Raw genomic sequence first — 22,371 nt, forward strand, 5'->3', positions numbered from 1 at the left:
GTTATTTATCCCGTTGATTTTCTCTCTGCCCGGTGTAATCGTCGTCGACAAGTGAAATCTCGTCCATCGTTATCTAGGATATCGAGAGCACGAACAAGTATACAATTATGAAGACACGTCACAAGGGGTATTTGCGATTATTTTTCAACGATCACACGTTTCGGGACCAGATTTCGGCGGGTGATTCGATGCCACGTGAACTTTCCGTCAATTTTGGGCTACGTTGTTTTTCGTAGATTCGAATCCGGCAAACTGTTTATTCTTCTTTCAATCCCCTTTTTCCGTACTATTTACAACGATTTAGCAACGTATTATGAATAATAAAAAAATATCCTAATTTTGTTTTTTGTTACGTCACGGTTGAATAATTGACTCTGACGATCTCTGAGCATACAATGCGCCCAAATTACATACGAATTTTCTAGTTTAGTAAATAATTACTGTTGAACGAATCGATAGACACATGTATAAATATGCTTATTGAAAACGGTGAAATAAATTAGCTGTCGCTGTCAATTTCCCGTACTTTCAGGTGTACGTACACGGAAGGTATTTTAACCGAACTCGGTAACCTGACTTCAAATGATTGGTGTAAACGCCGTAGAGTTTAAGTTCTTGGCACGCATTAGTTAGGAAGGTGGAAAGGTATAATATAGTTATACATATGCGCGTGTTAAATACTGCCGCGGTGTAAAACTGGGCCATTGACCTGCTGGTACTATGTTAAGTTAATATATTTACATATACAGCATGTGCGTGCATACATATATACAAGTATGTATACATAATTAAAGTTACTATCTATGTACAGTTCGTTTCGTATGCTCTATATCATTTTTATACATAAGTACATCATATTGAAGAAGAAGAAAAAATACCCAATTGCACGCATGTAATTGAAAACGTCGTCGTGTTGAAATAAAATTATCATTATCGTGAATATTAATTTTGTACAAACTTAAACCCATTCGCACAAGCACACACGTATACCCACGCATATTGTAGGGAGTCAATTAAATACGTCTATTAGGTCACATTTCTAGTGGAATGGGAAAGAAGTTTTATATATAACGATTTGTGGTACAATAAATTGCTTTACCCTCAAGATACGTTTTGTTTTTTTTCTTTTTCTTTTTTTCTTACCGATTTTCAGATGTACGGAAATTGACATTTGTCACCAGTATGTTTTTTGCAATGTCTATAACTGTACTTTTCAATATGTAATATGATTTTAATATTTTCGGGCATTGTTTGCGAGAGGATTTTCAAGACGATATTGGGGTTTGGTAAGAGAAGGTATCTAAAATAGTATAAAATATGATAACATATAAAGATATTTAAATCACTCGAAATTTGACGTATTCGCACCATAGGAAATTGTACGTGTAGCGGAAGACTTTACGAATGTAAACGAGCAGACCATATTCAAATGCATATGCCTGACTTGTTGATTATTTAATTGAAATTTTCGCGTAAGAATCAGTCACCGTTGTAGTCGTCCGAACACGTGAGTAATACGTACACTTGTACGTAAAAACTATTGTGCATGTATGTATTAAAATTCTAAAGTTATTTACATGTTTACCCACGTAATGCTGGTTTCAGATGTAATCATTTTTACATACATATAATATACGTGGTATGTATAAAAATTCATGTACATACGCAAGCCGGGATTTCGAATACCGTATGTACTCACGTGAAATTTAAAACACCGATTGGTATAATCGGCTCGTCGTTGTATATAATATTAAATAAAAAAGAAACCCGCGAGTAATCCATCGGTGGGGGAGGCGGCATACACCTGCACGTTTTCCATGCTGTAATCATTTGGCGTTTACTTCCGTATTTTTATCCAAGGCCAACGTCGAGCGCCATCATAATAAGGAAGCCAACAATTGCACCCCAGCTTGCTAGCTTTCCGTTACCACTGCGTGGAAAGAACAGGAAAAAATAGACACATGTCACTAATTATACCTACATTATAGAAAATCACCGTTTTAAATTTGATCATGTACCTAATGACAAATACGTGAAAATTATGAGAAAAACTTTTCAAACAATTTTCGTTCGACAGACAAAGAATGTTTGATGATACGAGTTACAACGATTAGTAAAACAACACAAAATATGAATAATGTAATGGTAAAGTGACTAGAATTATCATGTTCAAAATGAAATTACTCTCCAAGAATATGTAAGTGGTTCAAACTTCAAGGTGCTTCCTGCACGAAGAGTTTTACTTTTGTAAAATTAATTGTAGAGATCGCCTCGAAGCTGAGTCATTCTCTTTTGGTTGAAACAAATTTTACACGCCATCGAGGTTCAAGTTCGACATTTATACAAAATTTCATAACACGTGATAAAAAAAATTCCATTATTCGAGGTATACCGAATTCTTCAGTCCCGTGTCGAAAATCAAATAAATCCCTAAATATTACAACATGAAATTTTTCCAAGCCTCCTAACGTCGGAATCGAGTGTAAAAACTTCGTATAAAAGTGATGAAAACCTGAAAAGTAATAAGGTACGCAAGTGTGGTGATGGTTTGGCAGTCTGCTGCGATACTCTGTGCGATGACCCCTGGATTTGTCGGATAGCTGTATAATACCGTGAGGAAAGCAGAATGCTCAAAGAGTCCTATATCCGGTTCCAGGAAGGAGGATCGTTCGTTTTTCACTTTCGTACGTGTATATACATATACTCGAAGAAAAGAAGAAACGAGATGTGTTCCCGAGGGAGCCTACGACGAGCGAGTATCTCAGGACACCCAGGGGCCCGGGACGCGTGGACGGACGGTTACAAGACGCACGCGAAGCACAAAGAAGCCAATTATAATGACAATGCAGAGGGCCTGGGAAAAAATTCGCCATACCCCCTGCAAGGAGTTTACCCCTCGGCTCACCGTGCACGTATGCATGCAGCACCTACACGGACTCGTTTTTCTTCCTTCGAGTTTCCATACCTGTACGTTAAGGGTTCCTGCAGGGGTAAAAATTGAGGCTAAAGCGCGAGAAAGTTGCTGCAGTTGTCGAGACTAGACAGCCGTTAACCCTTTGAGTCACACATTATTGGGCCGAGTCAAATTTTATAACAAGATAGTATTCTATGGTTTTTGGAGTTACTGAAATCAGATTTTGTAAATTCAAGATGGTGGATCCGATATAGTGAACGAAAATTTCAAATTTAATCGATTAGGGACAAAAAACTCTATGCAGGGGTTTTCGGGATCGTTGATTGGATTCGCCATACTAAGTTTTCGAAATCTGATTTCAGATTTGTAATCAGCGACCCTAAAAACCCGTGGACAGAGTTTTTTCTCCGCATTCGATGGAATTTGAAATTTTCGTGCGCCATGTTCGATCCGCCATCCTAAATTGTAATTTATGTAAAAAATATACGTGTGTAGAGAGGTAAATTTCTCGGAAATGAACTGTTCCTTCAATTTTCCCGATTTTTTTCAATCAATTTGTATCTAACAATAATAATTTACATTAAGTCCTAAGTATTAAAAATAGGTGATAATAATACTTACCGCTGTGACTCAAAGGGTTAATTGTTTCAACGGTTGTCAAAATTTACCCGCAGGCTTGACTTAGTCTTACTCTTTTTGATTATGAGTGAAGAAAAATGTGGAGAATGTTGAAACCGATAATGTTTAGCGGGATGTTTTGTGGCAGGAGGGATGATGCAACTTACCTCGAATGAGCTTCCGGAACGATGTCGTCGACGACAACGTAAATCATGGCACCGGCAGCGAAGGAGAGAGCGTAAGGCAAGGCCACCGATGCTAAGCTGACACCAGCCGCGCCCAAGACCCCGGCGATTGGTTCAACCATTCCCGAAAGTTGTCCGTACCAGAAGCTTTTTAGCGTGCTGAATCCAGCAGCCTGGAGAGGAACAGAGACGGCCAGACCCTCCGGGAAGTTCTGTATCCCAATTCCGATCGCCAAGTTTCTAAAACAGCCAGGATTCAACCCTCCGTTATTTCAACCTTAAACGTATTCCGTAGGAACACAACAGCTAGAATCCGGGTGTTTAGATCGTGGCAAAAGTTTACATTCGAGAATGCAAAAAATAAGCGTGAAGAATCTTTTGACGATCGTTTGTCATCGTAAAACGATCCACATAACTTATATCGTAAGTAACTTTAAAATATTATAAACTAAATATAAAATTCCTCGACCATCGCAGCTGTTTATACATTCAGTCCAGTCAAAGTAAAAGCTGTGTCCCGGTAAGGATGCCGAGCGTATCGATCGATCATCGAAGACCTTTCAAAACTTGGCAAAGGTATAATTCTATAATTATGACGTTATAATTTCAGGCCACACTGATAACACGTTAACAACTCAATTTCAGACGTCGTTTCAGATTCCGGATAAATATTGGCTACCAAAGAATAACTTCTTACACATACTCCAGATTAATTCGTTAATTTATCCTGTAAAATACACCGTTGCGTGATATTCGTAGAAAATATACAATGAATTTTTGACGAAGAATGCTTCCTTCGGCTTACAACGACGATCACTTTTACTTGGACTCTACATCCAATCAGAAGAGACGAAGTTTCTTCACAGAGAAGACCACCGTAACAAACTGCTGTAATAAAAAGATATATATATATATATATATATATATATATATATACGTTAAAAAAAATCCATGTAGACAGAAATTCCTACATGTCCTCAGGTGTATAAATATTACACGCATTGCTTATATACAATATCCCCTAAACCCACTGAAAATCTCGTACATTCATAAAAAGTCACACGTTATTTGTGTACAGAAAGAAGATGAATTAAAAATTGATTAATCGTTTACAAACGATCTTTAGAATAAATTTTTCTTATCTTTATCGTGATAAAAAATAATTGACTTTCACCTTAAGTATGTAATAAATATTAATTAAACCGTAATAAATACTATCTCCGAGTGTGCATATAGGTCTGCGTATGCATGTATACGAGCATAGGTATTCACTGATGCAGGATTGGTGGGGAGGGGCGGGGGATGGGAGCCAGCGTAGAAATACTAAGCACCCCCGGGACGGTGCAGTAACGTAGAAAGAGAGACGTAACAGGTAAAGTAGGAAGAAACGAGCCACAGGCACCACGTTCCTTGGGTGCACCCGGGCCGAACGCCGCGTCGACGCGACGCATTCCTAACGATGATCTGTGAACGCTTCCGAGCGCCGGCGAACCCCGACGAAGAGTCAGGCAGCTAACAGCAGCACCTCTACCTTTCGATACCTACGTATACGGATATTATGTACAGTTAACCGGTGAGCGAGGGGAGGTCACCCAGGTTCTAAGAAGCAAGAAGAGACCTTCTCGATCTGCCGCCGTCATTCCCATGCTTCGTTTCCTACCTGGCATTTTTATCGTCCTCGCGGGGGACAAAACGATTACCCAAGGATTTGTGAACCGGATACTTGTAAGTACCAAGTACGCCAAGTCGAAAACCCATCGATGCCATTCGTTTTACCCAAAAATCTCCAGCCGTACTCTCCCATTTCCAAGTTAATCAGAAGCTCAATTTCGTCTAAATTTATTAAAAATATTACTCTGCGGTAAATTCTTCGATGGTGTGCGGGAATCGAGCGAAGTATTTCAGAACTTTTCTGCGCAAGTATATCAGATCATTCTCTGACTCCTATACGCTGCAACGAAGCGTTTGCATTGAGAAATTCCCGTCTCTGTTGTATCGTAAAAAGAAGCTTAATATCGGTGGGGAAAAGTGGATACACTTTGTTGCCGATAAACTCAAGGACCAGTGGATCAATCTGCATGAAACTCGGATACATGTTAACCTCGTATCTAGAGAAGTAACATAGGCTACATAATGATCGAAATAAACGAGAGAATCAACCCTGACTTCCTTACAAAAACCGAACAAACCAGATACGTATCCAGGATGGAGGGTCCCCATAATCCCCATGTCTGCCATCCGGTGGTATAGCAAGGAAATAAGGTTGAACCCGCGGCACCTCAATGCTTATAGAGCGCATACCGCAGCTGTACGGTATAATATTTTCACCTGCATCAATGTGTCATACAAGGTATAGGTATAGATACAAGATATAAGGTATGGATGGATCACACTAAGGCATACGTTATATGTGTATATAACGTGTATGTATACACGCATACCTTCAAGTTCTATTGAAAGGATCTGCTTGTAACGCGCGCGATTAAATTTACTTAACTTTGATTGGCCGACATCGGTGTTCGCAGCCTGAAGCAAACCTTCGCTGACAATAAACAAATTCCCTAGAATCGAATGGTTGACAAATCACAGTGAAACATAACCCCTCGCCTACTCAAGAATCGCCGGGTTACGGTCACTCTGCCCACCGTGCTAGTAACGTTTTTCCTAAGTTGACTGCGCATGTAAATTACGACGAGTTGCAATTGTCAAAAAAAATTCTCTCAAGCCACTCTCTCAATAGGGCCACAACAGTACAAGAGGGGAGAAGCTATTTTCCAGGAATCGGAAGCCCCCCGGTTATATCTTCACGCGAACGTCGCGTCACAAAAAAAACGTCGCAAGCACTCTCATAAAGTAGGGCCAGCCTCTCATGCACGCGCGAATACGTTGTCTGCATTGGTTAGATTCCCATTTCATTTTATTTTAGCCTGGAAAAATACTTGCGTGTCAATATTTTATTAACACGTCCGATTTTTTTTTTTATACGCAATTACTCATGTAAAATTTTTACGTGAAATATTGTGTGTTTAAATAGGAATATGTTTTTTCATGTCGAAACGGAAATGACGGAACCATTGCATTTGCTGTTCGGCTCTATTGAGAGAGTTGTGCTTCAAAGATATACTTGGGTCAGGGAGTGGAGGGACGGCAACCGAGTACGAAAGCGGGGAAGCGACCTTGTTGAGAGAGTGCACACTGTATTCTCTATAGATAGATACATAGAGATAGATAGATAGACAGATGGATAGATATTTTATTGTCCATAACAATATTGGACAATATCAGCATATGACGAGAAAGAGAGAGAGAGAGAGAGAGGGAGAAAGAGAGGAAGCCTCCCTCCGCAACGTCGAAGAGTCTTGGCGCGGTGGGCGCGCCGTGAGGAAGGGTTAGGTAAAAAAGAATCTCGGAGTGTCCGCGTGTTCCTCTCGCGGTGAGCAGGCAATCCCTGAAGGTGGCCGGTGTAGGAGCGTCCGTGTACGCGGTGGAGGCCGGTGTGGTGGGCCTCGGGAGCCGGAGGAATGCGGCACGGGCGAATCGCGGCCGGTCGGCTCGGCCGACTCGACACCGCGTTCCCATGCATTCCAGAGCCCCACCACGACGGCCTCCCTCGCTAGCTGCTGGCGCAACGCGCCGCGCCGACCGGGACGTTACGGAGAGACTCCTGCGCGGTGCACAGACCCTCAGACACACTCGACGGACTCCCCGTATTGTATTATCCGTTGGCTAACTAAAACAGCTCGAGGCAACAACTCTCGACTCGAGGTGTGATCAGCTGGAGAAGAGCACGGGGAGGGCCGGTTGATGCGCGCAGGGGTCACCAGCCGGCCTTGCGGTTGCCGACCGGGGTGCAGCAGGGTGAGAAGATAGAAATAGAGCGGCGGGGGGGGGGGGGGATTTGTGATCGTAATAAAGAGGGCAAGAGTGCGGACGGCCTTTATTTCGCCCCCTTCTAATCCGGGGAATAATCGCGCCCTGTCCCGCCTCGGGACAATTTCCTCCCGACGCCTTCCATGCGGCTTCTACGTTACACACACGAATGCATAAGCGAGGTAACGTCGAGCAGCCGCGCCGGATGAGGACGTCGACGGGTTCTTAATGCCGATCCACGTCTCCGAGACTTGCAACGCGAGCTTGCTGCAGACTCCTCGCTCGTACATTCCAGGTAACGGACGCGCAACGCGCATACACGATGATCCCGCATTCCAAAGATTGTTTCACTTCACCGCTGCCGCCTACTCGAACGCAATACTTACGTTGGTGTATAGGTATAATACGCTCTCTGCGATACACAACGTTCGCCTAGATGAAACGTTGTCGGGTATGCCTTGTGTTGGACGCGTTCTTGTGCCTATCGTGCTTTCGTAAATTTGTACGCTTCGCGGAAAAATTATCCTCCTTAAATTGTAATGCCGTATAGGATGTATGCATCAAGGTGGTCCTTATTCAGGGTGTTGATGACGAATTTTTGCCAGACCATCCCCCAAATCAACTTCAAATAATTCGAAAACAATCGCCTAATTTTTTCAGATTTTTACATCGAATCTAATTGTAAGATAGTCCGCATTGTGATTCAAGTTTCTTATGGAAATTAACATGGGTAAAACTTTTTTTCTCAGCATATATTTTATTGCAAGAGTAATAATGTTCCAAATAATCTGTAGCCGCGAGGTTTTGGTGAGAATTAGTGCTACTATCTGGGAAAAAATACACATCATCGTACCAGGCAATCTAGACGAATTGCACAACCTCGAAACCTGACTTTTTTTTTATTTAGAGGAAGTGCAATTCGTCTAGATTGCCTCGCACGATGATGTGTATTTTTTTTTCATATAGCATCACTAATGCCGACTAAAACCTCGCAGTTACAGATTTTTTGGAACATTATTACTTTCACGATACAATATATAATGCGAAAAAAAGTTTTTCTCATGTCATTTCCATAAGAAACTTCGATCACAATGCGGACTATCTCAGACTTGCTGTATGAATCTGAAAAAATTTGGCGACTCTTTTTAAATGATTTGAAATTGATTTCAGTGATGGGGCGGTAAAAATTCGTCAACACTCTAAACAAGGACCACCCTAATATGCATAGATTTACACTTTTAGGAGTGTAAAACTGCTGCGTTGCAGTTCAGGAAAGATTCATAGAACAGATTACCGCAATAGTGTTGAACTGTTAGACGTGCGTATCGAGGACTGAGAACTCAAGGGTTGTGTGCAACCACAAAAAAAAACAAAAAAAAAAAAAAATAATCAAAGACGCGGATTTATCCCACAAATTGATAAAACAGTGGATGGCACCCTTGGTTTCTTAGCCCTCGCTATGTATATCTCTTTTCTTAGAAATTATTCCAGACGTATGTGCGACTATCTTTCTAGAACCTGAGATGCAGAATATACACAATGAAAATATCTCGGAGACCATTTCCGACGTGCCCGATCCAGAGAACGCCGTTTAAACTTCGCCCCTGCTGGCGTGAAGGTTGACCTTTTACATAGATTGTTCGCATCAACGCTATAGAAGGTATTAAGCGAATGTATACTATACATATCGCCGTGTAAATCCAATTCCGTTTGATAACAGTCATGCTGTTTACCGATTGTGCAACAAATTTATAAATAACTCAATATTTAACATAGAATATAAATTTTAATCTTTGATATTCCTTAAGGATTTTAAATGCAACATGGAGTCGTCAATTTCTTTCCTCTCATCACTTTATGAGATTTTTAATTCTGTTTTCAGTCGGGTAACGAGCTATGCTAATTTGCGCGCCAAATTTTGAAAATTAAGTGGTCTTTCGAATAAAATTCTTTTCCTACCGGCGAGTCAATAATTTTTTGAATGGAAAATTAATTTGGAGCCGTGAAAGCCATGAGAAAACTGGCATGGATCAAGCGCGTCTATCAAAAGTCCTAGTGCTTTTTTTTTTAATTTTCCACCGACCGATGGCACGGTGTAAAATTTCTTGTTCACCCCTGAGCGTGGTTTCAGACCGTCGCTAAGTCAAAAGCTTGCATTCCAGCACGCGTATCCCGTAGCCCACATCTGTGCGAGCATACCCATTGCTATTCCCATTCCAAGTTTACCTCAGTCCACCGTTATCGTTATGGTACGTACTAGTTGCCTCCGTTGCGCCAACTTTTTTTCATGCACGCAAGATGCAAGAGTGTGAAACACAGGCATGTTAGAATACGCACGATAGCAAGCAGCTACGTATGACCTTATTTATACCGCACATACGCGCTGCGTACAATAAACTTTGTTTCGGTATACGTGGGCACGCGCCCGTCTTTCCCGACGGCTCGTCCTCAGGGCGGACATGCAATAGCGCGTGTATCTATAATATCCCGGGAACCCCGAGACCGGAAGTTATACCGGCGCCGGTTTCCGTTGCTCGGTTCTCTAGCTATTCACGCGATACACTGCAGCGTATGGGTATGGATATTTCCTCGACGCCCCCACACGTACCAATTTCATATTTACAGTTGAGCATTATCGGTCGATTGAAAAACCAGCGATTATCAATGGGAATTAATCGCTCGTGCTCGACTACTAATTGCAGGGGATTTGAGGGAAGGAGAAAGAGGAGGTGAGGGGCAATATGACAATACGAGAATATGACGATTGAGAAACTTGGTGTGAGGAAAGGAGAAGAAAGGAAAAAAAGCGAGGACAAAGTGTTAACGCGGAGCGATCGAGGACGGCCGGGTAATAAGGATTTATAGATAATACATAACGGCGAAGCGACGAGATATGATGATTATATGACTGGAACTTGATGTATTTTATAAATGATAATTAATTTCAAAAACCTATACCTGATATTACAGACCATCATTATGCATACCTTCGGGCATCGTGGATGAAAAAGAAAAATAATTATAATAAAATTAATAATGACGACAACAAAATAAGCGTCGGTTTGTAATTAAAAAAAAATTCCCTGCATGCATGCGCATGGATCGATATCCCGTAGCGTTCTCATACAAGCATACCCGCGCATATGATATAACGTTATACCTACCTATGTAGAAATTCTTCTTGATGTACCTGCACATTATATTCTATACCTGTTTACGGTATGGTTACCGTCGGGCGTCTTTGCAGCCTGAGCTTTGCCTACACAGCCATTTATCTACATACCTTGGTTTATCTGTCTCTATATGGATAACCATCTCCCCCAGTAGTAGGTAGATTGCTACATTATACGCGTATATCTCTGTGTGCGTGACAACGCGTACGTAGCTGGTATGAGGCCTGTAGAACGTTCGAGCCGTCACGTCGCGGCTATCGCGATACACGTGGAACCGACGATTGGCTGCCCGAGCGGGGGAATCGCCGAGCGATCCACGATCCACGTTTAGTTGCACTTTGTCAATGGGGGAACGACCGCGACGGTTCGTACACACAACTCGCTACGGTTATGAATGACGGGACACCCATACTACACCGACAGCTGTATAATATACGGCCCTTCGCCCGCGTGACACGTCGGGGCGTTGCGTTGCGCCGCGTACCGTTGCGTTCTATGGTTATTATATACCATACAGCACCTCCTGTACCCATCTATACCTATACCTATGCTGTAGAAACGTCTACGGTCATTCAGGACCGACTCGTAATTAAATACCTACACGAGATATGCATAATACGCGCATACTCCAGGCTAATGAGAGCCCACCTTGTCGTTATTCTTGCATGAAACCCGATTTCTACAACTTCGGCCGAGTAGCGACATCTCTACGTCGAGGGTACGATCGGACTATACGTTCACCTGTAAATGTGACAAAATGTATGCTACACTGCAAGAAGAACTATTTATAAGATCTAGATAAGGCAGTAATGACATTTTTTTCATTTGAATAAACTGTTGTTGGATCGGATACACTACTTCTGGTCAATGGGTTTTCAATTGAATTGTTCTTATCGCGAGTAACAGGGATGAAAATCCAGGTATACCCGTACAGGTATTCAATTCTCTTTAATACTTTTTTAACGAATGATGTAGAAGGACGCAGCGTGAATCTTAACATTTATATAAACTGCGTAATATGTCGAGGGAAACTTGTTCCAACTACCAAGTATCGTTTCATCAGTATGGTACGTATGTCTTACAGGAATTTAAGAGTTGTGAATGAAAGTTGATCTCCGTCCTCTTCGCGATAACCTTGCCCCGAACTTTGTCCTTGTAGTATATGGATGTAACGAATGCATGTTACGTCATATTTGTGCGTCCAGAATTATAACGGGAACGATAAAAACAACCGAACTGAATGTATTTATACAAAACATTCAGAAAACAGGATTTCAGTGTTTGTAATTGGGAAATTGAGGCTTCTTACGTGAAATTATTCAAATATACGCTGTACCAGTGTAATGACTATTTGAACATCTTGAAATGCGAGACAACTAAAGCTAGCTAAATACACAACATTCTAGGTCCCATAGAAGAAGGAATTAAATTGCGGTATCCCGTATTTCTATTTATATCTACGGTTATTCTCTAACAATCCTAACGGACCGCTATTTTTGTAAAAATAAATATTTGGTGCTCGATGTATTTTCTAATTCCTCAATACATGACTTTCAATTTGGAAAAATTAAACTCGTAATTAGTTGATATGTGCTAGCGGCTAATAGAGTATTATAAGTACCTAGCAAATAATCTTGGAGAGTCGGTCCGGAATCGCGGAAAGGACGAATACATTGATAATCCGAGATGCGACTATGCGAGATGTAATTCCGAAAATCACAAGGGCATAAGTGAGTAAGTAAAAAATGTACATATCGCACATCGATCAAAGCACGTGAGCATTGGCTGTCCGTATCCAACATAAGATTTCATCATATTTTTATATAATCAAATATAGATTCACTGAAATTCCATGGTCACACCAATCTGCACCTTTCAGGTTTTGGTGGAAAAAATTCTAGAACTTCCAACGGAAAACGTCAAAACAAGTTTCAAAATGGTGAGACCTTCATGAAAGCCGTTTCTTTTCTTTTCAACTCGCATCTTTTAGAATTAGAATGCATGCTTGTAGGTTGTGCTAAAAGCTGGTACGATATTTCTGAAGATTAAAATGCAGACTCGTTAGGCACACGCGAAAATAACTTGTGCATACGCAATAAAATTACAAGATTTCAAATATTGTTCCCGAGTCCTAGATACAGTGAAAATTATGACGCAAAGCCTAACCTGCTGTGTAAAGTGAGAAATTTCCATTTAAGGGTTTCCCCAAAACGTCAGATTGTTGAGCTTTGGGGTTTTATATTCTTTGAAATGATGGCCACCAATAATAGTTGAAAATATTTCCTGACTATTGCCTGACCTTTCCTTGGCCAAATTATAATTTTACCCAGACTAAAATTCGAACTAATAGTGCCATTTCAAATATCTAATAAATGAAACGCCAAATCAATTAGTTTTCAAAAAAAAACCTATTTATGATCTACTTAATAGTCATGAAACCGAGTAAAACAAATCGTTCGGAAATTTTTTCGTGCAAAAAGCTCTATTCTTCGTCGTTCTATCAAACCGCCATAAAATTCCCAAAATTGTCACTGACTTCCTAATTTTCTTTGACTAGTGATCACTATGTGTAAGATTTCGCTGCAAGCTACAACCCTCGGCCAATTTTGTATAAAAGTAAAATTCTACCTCTTTTTCCACCTCTGCAACTCTGAGCCAATCATTATTTGGTTGAAAACTGATTAATCAAAATTTAAAATCATCCAATTACCTCACGGATAAGAAATATCTAACTATCGCAATATATGAAATTTTCATAAGAAAAATAAAAATCACGTATATTTTGATATAATCTGTCAATGTGTAGACATCGCTAACCACGGACGATACACGAATCCAAGTAAAAACACACTAGCTACTTATATTGATTTAGATTCCGATCATAGATGCATATCGACGTTGTGGTGCCGATAATAGCGCCGACAAATATGATGCTGCTGACAATGGTATTGTTTCAATCAATTAATATGTAATTGTCAATGCTTTATCGTAATCAATATCGGAGTACAGATAATCACGGGTTGTTACCAGCTCAAATACATTTAAAAAGTTGATTGTTTATTGTGTAGCTTTAGAAGGGATAATAGGAAACGTCGCGAAAGTTAATTTTTTCACGTCTTACCGATTTCATTGCAGTGTTATCTAACCGGATTCCATTATCATGGCAAAAATAAAAGGAAAAGAAATGACGGAAAAACCTATTGTGAATTGTCCGGCGAGAAAACAAAACAGATATAAAGACGTGAAATCTTAATGTATTAACGATAAATTATCACGTTTCCCACCACTCAAAAAGAATCACAACCCGCGTGACGATTGTGAGTAGACGTGGATACAGAGTTAAAAATTTATTACGGCTTGTTCAAGTATTCCATTTTCTAAAAGGCAGTGACGGTGCGTCTGGCATTTTTCGTATAGCTCAATAATTGTATATGCTGATTCGTGAAACTCACGAAAAGATGAAGATAAACTCACCTTGCACTTTCAAAAGTAGCTTCGGCTGTGCTTCCTATGGCTCCAAATCCGACGCCTACTGCAAGGCCCTCGGGAATATTGTGAACCTGCAAGAACATTAGAAGTAATTAAAATTATAAAAATAACAAAGGTATTCACGTCTTATAACTGGGCTAAAGTTATAAACTTTACCAAGGTCAAACTACTGTACACATGCGATACCATGCTTGACGATTGCTTTACATATACGTGGTTTGAATATTTGAATCTACATCGATCCAACATTTGTACAACTGATTAAAGCCTTGGTTAGAATTTGCTTTAACGTTCCAATAACGACATCATTGAAATAATTACACAACTGTTACGTGCTTTTTTTATTTTCTCAAGTAAAATCATTTATGAGTATTACGGAAGTAAAAATTCTGATTCTGAAAAACTGTACTTGGTACTTGTGAATCAGACATTTTTGGAATCTACAAAATTTTTGTGCCAATGCATTCAACATGCAAAGTGTATTTCCACTACCAAGTGACAGTGTATATCACATTGTTTTTCATAGAGCGGCACTATATCTCAAATAATGACGACAGATACTTTTTTGTATTCTTTGATTAAAAAAACTTTCATACTAATAATCGTATTTTGCAGAAGGAACCATACCGTGATTGCAACGACAAGTAACAGTATCCTTCGCCACTGGTTATTTTTCGCTTCGTCATTTGGGTCCTCGTAAACAGTTTCGACATCTCCTGCTTCGGGAACACGTGGAGCTGTGTTAACTGTTTGTCTCCTTCTGGTACTTTGTTCGTAGAAGCCTGAAATAGTCATCAATTTTTTTTTTTTAATAAAACTACATTAATGTTAAACTGAAATGGTAATGTAAAGTACACAGTCGTCAGTACTTTGTCCATCGCAACGTTATCTATATGTAGATTTAAATATGGTTTTCAATGCCGATCACTATTGAATTATCAAAAACGGTATCTGTGTACCAGTAGCCTAGGCATTGCTTCGTAGGAAGAACTCATGTTTATTTTACATAGGTGTGACAATGCCTTAAGCCAACGATTATTACTTTCAAAAGTTAAAATTTTGATTAGTTTTAGTCATGTGGATTCTCCTTGTAGATTATCACAAATTGGCTAAATTATCATGCCAGTGCTTTAGGAAGTAAAATTTTGATCACATACTTTCAATAAGAGAGCCTCAAAAGATCCGAGACAAAATGGGTAGTGTAACATAGTTTACACCAGTTGTTCCTCGCAAAGACCGTCATGATATACATAATTCTAACGTGAACTGAACAGGCTTTTACTCTTGCATGCAGGGTTAGTAGGATCAGCTTTAGCCATGAAAATCACAAAGCAGGGAATCCAATGTTAATACACCTCTAACTTGTTATAATGCAGTTACTCAGTATTATGCACATATACGCCGATTTCGAAGTGCTTAATGCTTACACATTTGTAGATCGTGGCATGCGGTAAGAATTAGAGACAAAACCGATTTTCTCTACTAGCTGTAAAACAGGTGCAGTTTCATGTGAACTTTAAATAGTGAATGAACTATCAAATTTGGTTTTCATGCATTTTTAGTAAGACACGAGATTGAGTAAGACTTCGTGAATACTCATTGGTTGAGAAAACTACAAGGGTGAGTTAGTCAGATGCAACAATATGTATTCTGATGACAATTATTTCCGATACTAGTTTTCGATACTTATAAATAGATGCAGCTCGTGAAAATGCAAGATAATATTTCTTAACGGTATTTCATTGGATGTAAAACAAATTTCTGATCTAAAAATTTGTAATGAGTAACTCCGTTGAGATCTTTAATTTGGCTTCATTGACACCAATCCCAAGACCAACACTTGCTGATATGTACTTGTAAAACCGATCCCATCACCCAAAGCCACAAGTGTCAATATTACGTATCTATTTATACAATTATAAAATGAATAGTATCTACCATCGATGGTGGTCGACTCGACGTCAGAGTAGACTTTTGCACCACTAACATTAACTTCACTAACAATAATACTGTCGTCAATATCCTGGTCGCTCTTTAGCTTTGCCAGGATTTTTCGTCTTTGTTTCGTACCGACTGATTGCATGGCTAAAACCACATTCGGAGACTGAACGCCTAGTGCAGATATCAACACGTCTGTGCCGTAGACAAAAGCAGCGCCTATGAGGAATCCAAGTCCGACTGGTAAAAACGCGTATTCCCCATTTTCCCCGTAAGTTTTGCTCTCCGATGCGGCTGTGATGGCTGGTGATAGCAGGGACCAGTAGCTTGCAGCAATCATAACTCCGGCTGCAAAACCAAGACTCACATCCAGTAGTTTCCTCTGTGAATAGAAGAAATTGTAATTGAAACAAAATCATTGAGGACACATAGTGTATAATGAATAACCTACAGTGTAGAAAAAGCATACGTGTGGAAAGAAAAGGTTTTCCAAGAGGTAGGTGTGAAACCTTATTATTAACATAAATAAATTAATAAAGTATGCTCAAAGGCATATGATTATTATTGATTTGAACAGATGTCAAACAGCAGACAGCTGAAAAACCAACACATACTTAGTTATCAATGCTTTTACAATCTGGAATATCAATGTTGCAATTCACTTTATTATCCTACCAATGCCCAATCATTTCACAATCAGATACCATCACCACCTGATGCACATGTGATGAAAAAAAAGCAATTTCACGTTAATTTGAGCTATTGTCGAAACTCACAAGAAAACAATCTGTACCAGTTTATTACAAGGTTCAGGATTCTAGTGGGCCTTTCTACAGAATAATTACACATTATGTATTTCCATACCAGATTGAGGCTAGATATCAACCTTGTAGTTCAAGGGTAAGCTCCGGTTTCTTAGTTCTTTACCTGTCCTTCATTTTCTACCATATTCGTTATTGTATTTAAAATAATGTGAAAACATTTCTGTAATGCCAGTACTCTGTATAGAATTTTTCTTAGGATACATGATAAATGTATTGCTAAGCACGGTTAAAATAAAGACAAATGATGTATTCTAAGACTATCCAATTACGCTTGCGCCTTGGCTAAGCAATATTTCAGATGCCAAAGTGGCATTCCACTTTTGTAACATTTCACATGTTTCCGAGTATTCTTGACATCCTCCTATCTCTGATGCCATATTTATTACTCAATACTTATATGCATCCTATCTTGGATGATTTCATATTTATATCTCAATATTTAAAAACATCCTCCCTCCTCTGATCTCATATAATTATTAATTATACATGTTTCCGAGTATTCTTGACATCCTCCCATCTCTGATGCCATATTTATTACTCAATACTTATATGCATCCTATCTTGGATGATTTCATATTTATATCTCAATATTTAAAAACATCCTCCCTCCTCTGATCTCATATAATTATTAATTATACATGTCGTCTGATACATACGCTTAATTAAAGACCAAATAATTGTTACTTGTTAAAGATTACGTGTCAACGATTCCCAACTGCAATAGCGTCGTTAAAACAGAGCAGAAGAAGAAGAAGAGATAAAGATAATTAAATTAAAGAAAATGATGAATGACAGAAACAATTATACCCAAAATGTAAACATACGAATCGCTGTATTGGGAACACGAAGGCAGGATGGGATCGGATGATGAAAAAATTGTAAAAGGTTTGCTTTGTACTTACAGATATGCCTGGTGTGAACTCACCTGTTTTCCGCGTATGAAAATAACGAGAGCCGCCCCCGCCGCCGTCAAACCCCATGTGAACAAAGTGCCTAGAAGGGCCTGAGTGACAGGTCCGTATCCTCTCAACATCTTCGGGGTTTTTGGTGATTAGCTTTTCCGACCCAGTTATCCGGCATTGGATACCGTGCTCCGGTGGTCGAGTCCCTCGCCAAACAAGATCTCGACTGACACCGAGTTCCGTGATGAGTTTGCGAGGTTATGCCTACGTGTATCAATTTGCGGTGGTGAAAACCGGTGTTGGATTTCATGCGAAAAGCAGCAAGGCTCGTGGAACGCGTATCAGCCGTGTGCCTCGCCAACGAGCGAATGAATATAGGTAAATTGAAGAAAAGGCGCTGAGTACGTAAGCGAAATCATTCCCCCGCAGTTATCTGGTCGCCGCCTCCACAGCCGCAGACGTCACCGCTGCTGCCGTCCTCGTTGTCGCCATTCCGGCCACTTAAACTCCCCTCCCACCTCCCGGTCAACCGCCGCCATCGCCGCCGACCTAGAGGCAGCTGAGTTTTCAAAAATAACAGCGGCATGCGATTTTCAACCTTGTTGATTATCGTATCACTTTATCGGAAACTCGCAAACCGATTTCCTGCGGTTTCAAAGACTCAATTCATGTGTTAAACACTCAAGGTCTCGTATCGGCCGATCTCAGGGTCACAGGTGGTTGCCGCCACTTGCTCGCGTTTAGTCAAACAGGTATTTCGCACACAGTGCTGGCCCACTGTGCTGGCCACGTTGACTGAGAATATAGGTATAAAGACTGATAGCCCTGCGTTATTTTTCGTAACAGTATGGTGGGTCTGGTCGAGTTTGGGGGTGTTAGCAGTTTCACGTATTATCGACCAAGCAATTGACCACGCCGGTAAAAAGATTGCTTCATAACCAACAACTATCGCGTGTAAAACGTTGGAATTAAAAAGTGAGAAAAACCCGTACAAGAAATATATACGTTGAAATTATACGACGGAAAAGTAAATTTCAATCAAATACATAACCGTGTATCGTTTATATTTACCTCGATATCTCGAATCTTTTATATGTGACAGTGGCATCTCTATTACGCGCAATTAATTTTTTCCAAGTTTTATACAAAGTCAACTTTCAACTGCTTCATTTATTAGCTTATTTAATAGTTACAACTGTTTCAACAATGTTCTTATGAAGAATTTCCTTTTTTTTTCTTTTTTGAGCACTTTTCAAATTGCGAATTGAAAAAATTCAGTGTCTCATTAAGTTTTGATATCCGAAAAATTCTGAAACAGTCTTTCATTTGCTAGAAGCACGTTAAAGATATTTCGAAGATTGAACATATTTTATGAGTTTTTCTAAAAATTTGGAAGCGGTGATTGGATTTAGATTGCGAATAATTAAGCAAATGAACTAAATGAACTATTACCTTCTGCATAATATTAACGTACATATTAAACCATATTTTTCTTCGCAATTTTGGAAATACTAAATATTGATTATTCTCAATTCATAATTATTTGAAGTTCTAAAAAAAAAAAAACGGAAAAAATCTTTTTCTCACAGCGAAAATTTTGAAGCGTTCAGGATTCCATAAGTAACATTATTGAGAACTCGACGGTTTTTGTTCAGTTACTGATTTTGAAGGGGAATAATCTGATGGCTTTCAAATCATTAAATTTTATTACCAACGCAACATTATCTGTAAAGTCAATTTTTATCCTGTCGGCTGTACGTACTAACGTTATCAAAAGTTACTTATAGTTATAATCTGTGATTACGTATCAACGGAAGATGAAGCGAGTATAATTGCACCATGTACTGTTGTATATTTATTTAATTTCAAGAAGTGAGAATTGACTATATTGTTACGTGTCCGATAAGTGCAGTTAAAAAAGTTGAAGAAGCTGTTCAAAAAGCGATGTGTGGTTTGTGGCCACTTGCAATAATAAGCGTACCGAAAACGGTAACCGAAAGTAGCATAGCAAGAAGATAACCCAAGAATTTTCTTGCGCGTATTTATAATTAAAGATGCAGATCACTTTGTCACAAACCATAATCATCCTTATCATACGAAAATATATATTTTCTTTTAATATTCAGTGTTACAAGTGTGTGTGATAAATTTTTATTATTGTTAAGTGAAAAGCGTGTCAGCCGGAAAATTACAGACACGTGGCTTTGGAATTTGATATGGGTGACAAAAAAAAGTAGATGATTGGTTGCAAAACCTTCCGAAAGCTCGGAGTCTACTCTGTCCAATGATCCATTTCTCATCTTTGAGAAAAATTATCAATTACGGTAGCTAATTTCCGAAAGGTGTTCTGAGAAACGTCAAAAACCTGCAGTCTAAATATTACCCAAACCACAACTCTAACTGAAGCAGCCTAAAATTTTGAAAAATCTCGAAAGACTTATAGATTTCAAGAATTTATTGATTTTTGAAACTGTTGAAGCAAGACAAAAAACTATAGCCCACAATTTGCAAAGAAACTGAAACTATTTAATTCAGTTCACAGCAAGTCGACCACATTGTTCAACTCGATGCAATCACTTTTGGAGTTTCAGAATTTTAGCGAAGTTCTTGTGACCTCATCGTCAGCCGCTGCAGTAGGCAAATTGAGGTAAAAATTACCTTCATTGTTCAGAATGATTTTTCATTTTTCAATTCGCAAAATTCTAATGGGAATTTGTTTTAACGCAAAAATTCTACTTGCGGCAAAGATCTGCAAAGTAAAAAGAAATTAAAAAACACGATTTTCAATCTACTGCTGGTGATATGCTAATGTCAGAATCTTATCTCAGAAAAGACCATTGGATTGTTGGAAGCAGAACACTCTTGAAGCTTCCGAAAGTTCTTACAACCTTTCCTCTATGTTTTTTTGACAGCGATATCGTATTTCAAAACCTGCACGTGTCCAAGCTTCTTGTATCCACCTTTGACGCATTCACTCACAATCAGACGACAAACTGTTCAGCATGAAATCATCCGTATATATTTGGCGCTAATTGATAAGAATTTGATTATATATAATCCGGAAAATCTATCTTAAGGTGATATCAGTCGTTAGTTTCTTATATCCAATTTAAAATTCTAATTCACTTCGCTTTTCAAAAAAGTTTTAGGAGTGGAACGAAGGATTGACGTGCATTAAATTACATTCAATTATTATTAATTTACTTTACATCGGCGAAACCTTATTTGGATATCATTTATCAATGTCACTTTTTGTCTGTACATATTTGGATTGCATGTTTCAACAATTGGATTGATACTGTAACTCGTTTCTCTCGGACTTTCAACATTTAACTCGTCATTTTCTACCGAATTGGTGAATGAATGATTTTTTCATTGACGTTTGTTTATAAAAATCTATACATTTCACCTCCTCAACACTCATCACTCAGTAAATTTTCAACATTCGTCGTTAATGACGGAATAACAAATTTATATCATTATTGATATACGGAGAAACTTCTTGTGTAACCAAAATTCCACTACTGACTGGTAATTTATGGACACTTCGTACATTTTGACGATATTTCTTGGCGAAAATAGCAAAAGATAATATTTTTTCATGAATAACATCATAAAAATATGAGCGTTTTCTACATTTCCAACAAAAAAATATCGTCAAAGTTTGCAATGTGTCTGCAAATTATCAGTCAGTTTCTCGATGGTAATTTCAAAAGTTCGCTTTCTTCAAGAAAAAAAATTCCCAAATTAACAGGCATTGAAATTATCACATAATTTTATCCTCTGAGTAATATTACTATTAGGGGTTACGGGAAAAGTACTGAAATTCTGGGTGAAATAGTATCGTCTTTGTCGTGAATACACTTTCTCACACTCGAAATTCCTAATAATCAGCACGGGCACTGCCACAAATGTATAATAAAGCAAACAGATACGGGCAATTATAATCTGGACCACTTCATAATAAATTTCCGAACAACCTTGCATTTGTGGATCAGCGGGCAGCTTAGAGTCGCAATCTAACCACGTAATATAAGTAGAAGTTGAAAAAAAGGAACCCTGATCATATTCAAATTAGTTTTTATTATTTTTGTGATAATTACTTACCTGAGGTTCATCAGAGTTTGTTTGTTTGTAGCTTGGACTCGAACATTAGTAACAATCGAGTGTTATTCAATTTCCCGAAAATATTCGCAAGTAGTATTTTTGTGTAGAAAGGTCTGAGTTTTCCGGTGCAAATAAACCGTATTTTAAAAAAGACGACAGAAATCTAACGTAAGTTAAGAAATTAATTTCATATGTCACCTTCTTTGTTCGCAATGAAGGTATGAGATTTGATTGATGATGTATATCTTCAGTCAACAATTCAAGTTATGTATTAAATATATGTACACAAATTACATAAGTTATGTACTTATGTACACACATATAGAAACAACTATATATGTTAATCCTTTG

At 38.9% G+C, this 22,371-nt stretch overlaps 1 protein-coding gene across 2 annotated transcripts; it reads right to left on the reverse strand.

The window, feature by feature from the left end:
• Positions 1-718: 718 nt before the first annotated feature.
• LOC124176265 (zinc transporter ZIP11) lies at positions 719-18,675 on the reverse strand. 2 transcript variants are annotated; one of them, XM_046557307.1, is made up of 6 exons: positions 17,937-18,675; positions 16,188-16,569; positions 14,877-15,031; positions 14,235-14,320; positions 3,700-3,957; positions 719-1,930 (listed from the first exon to the last, which is right to left on the reverse strand). In XM_046557307.1, the coding sequence occupies exons 1-6, from the start codon at positions 18,042-18,044 to the stop codon at positions 1,852-1,854; spliced, it is 1,068 nt and encodes a 355-aa protein (XP_046413263.1). In that variant the 5' UTR covers positions 18,045-18,675; the 3' UTR covers positions 719-1,851. The 2 variants fall into 2 exon arrangements, with proteins under 2 accessions (XP_046413263.1, XP_046413264.1); XM_046557308.1 differs by having other exon boundaries at positions 16,320-16,569; positions 17,937-18,674.
• Between the last annotated feature and the right edge of the window lie 3,696 nt (positions 18,676-22,371).

The sequence above is a fragment of the Neodiprion fabricii genome, chromosome 2, assembly GCF_021155785.1.
Source record: "Neodiprion fabricii isolate iyNeoFabr1 chromosome 2, iyNeoFabr1.1, whole genome shotgun sequence".
Lineage (NCBI taxonomy): Eukaryota > Metazoa > Arthropoda > Insecta > Hymenoptera > Diprionidae > Neodiprion > Neodiprion fabricii.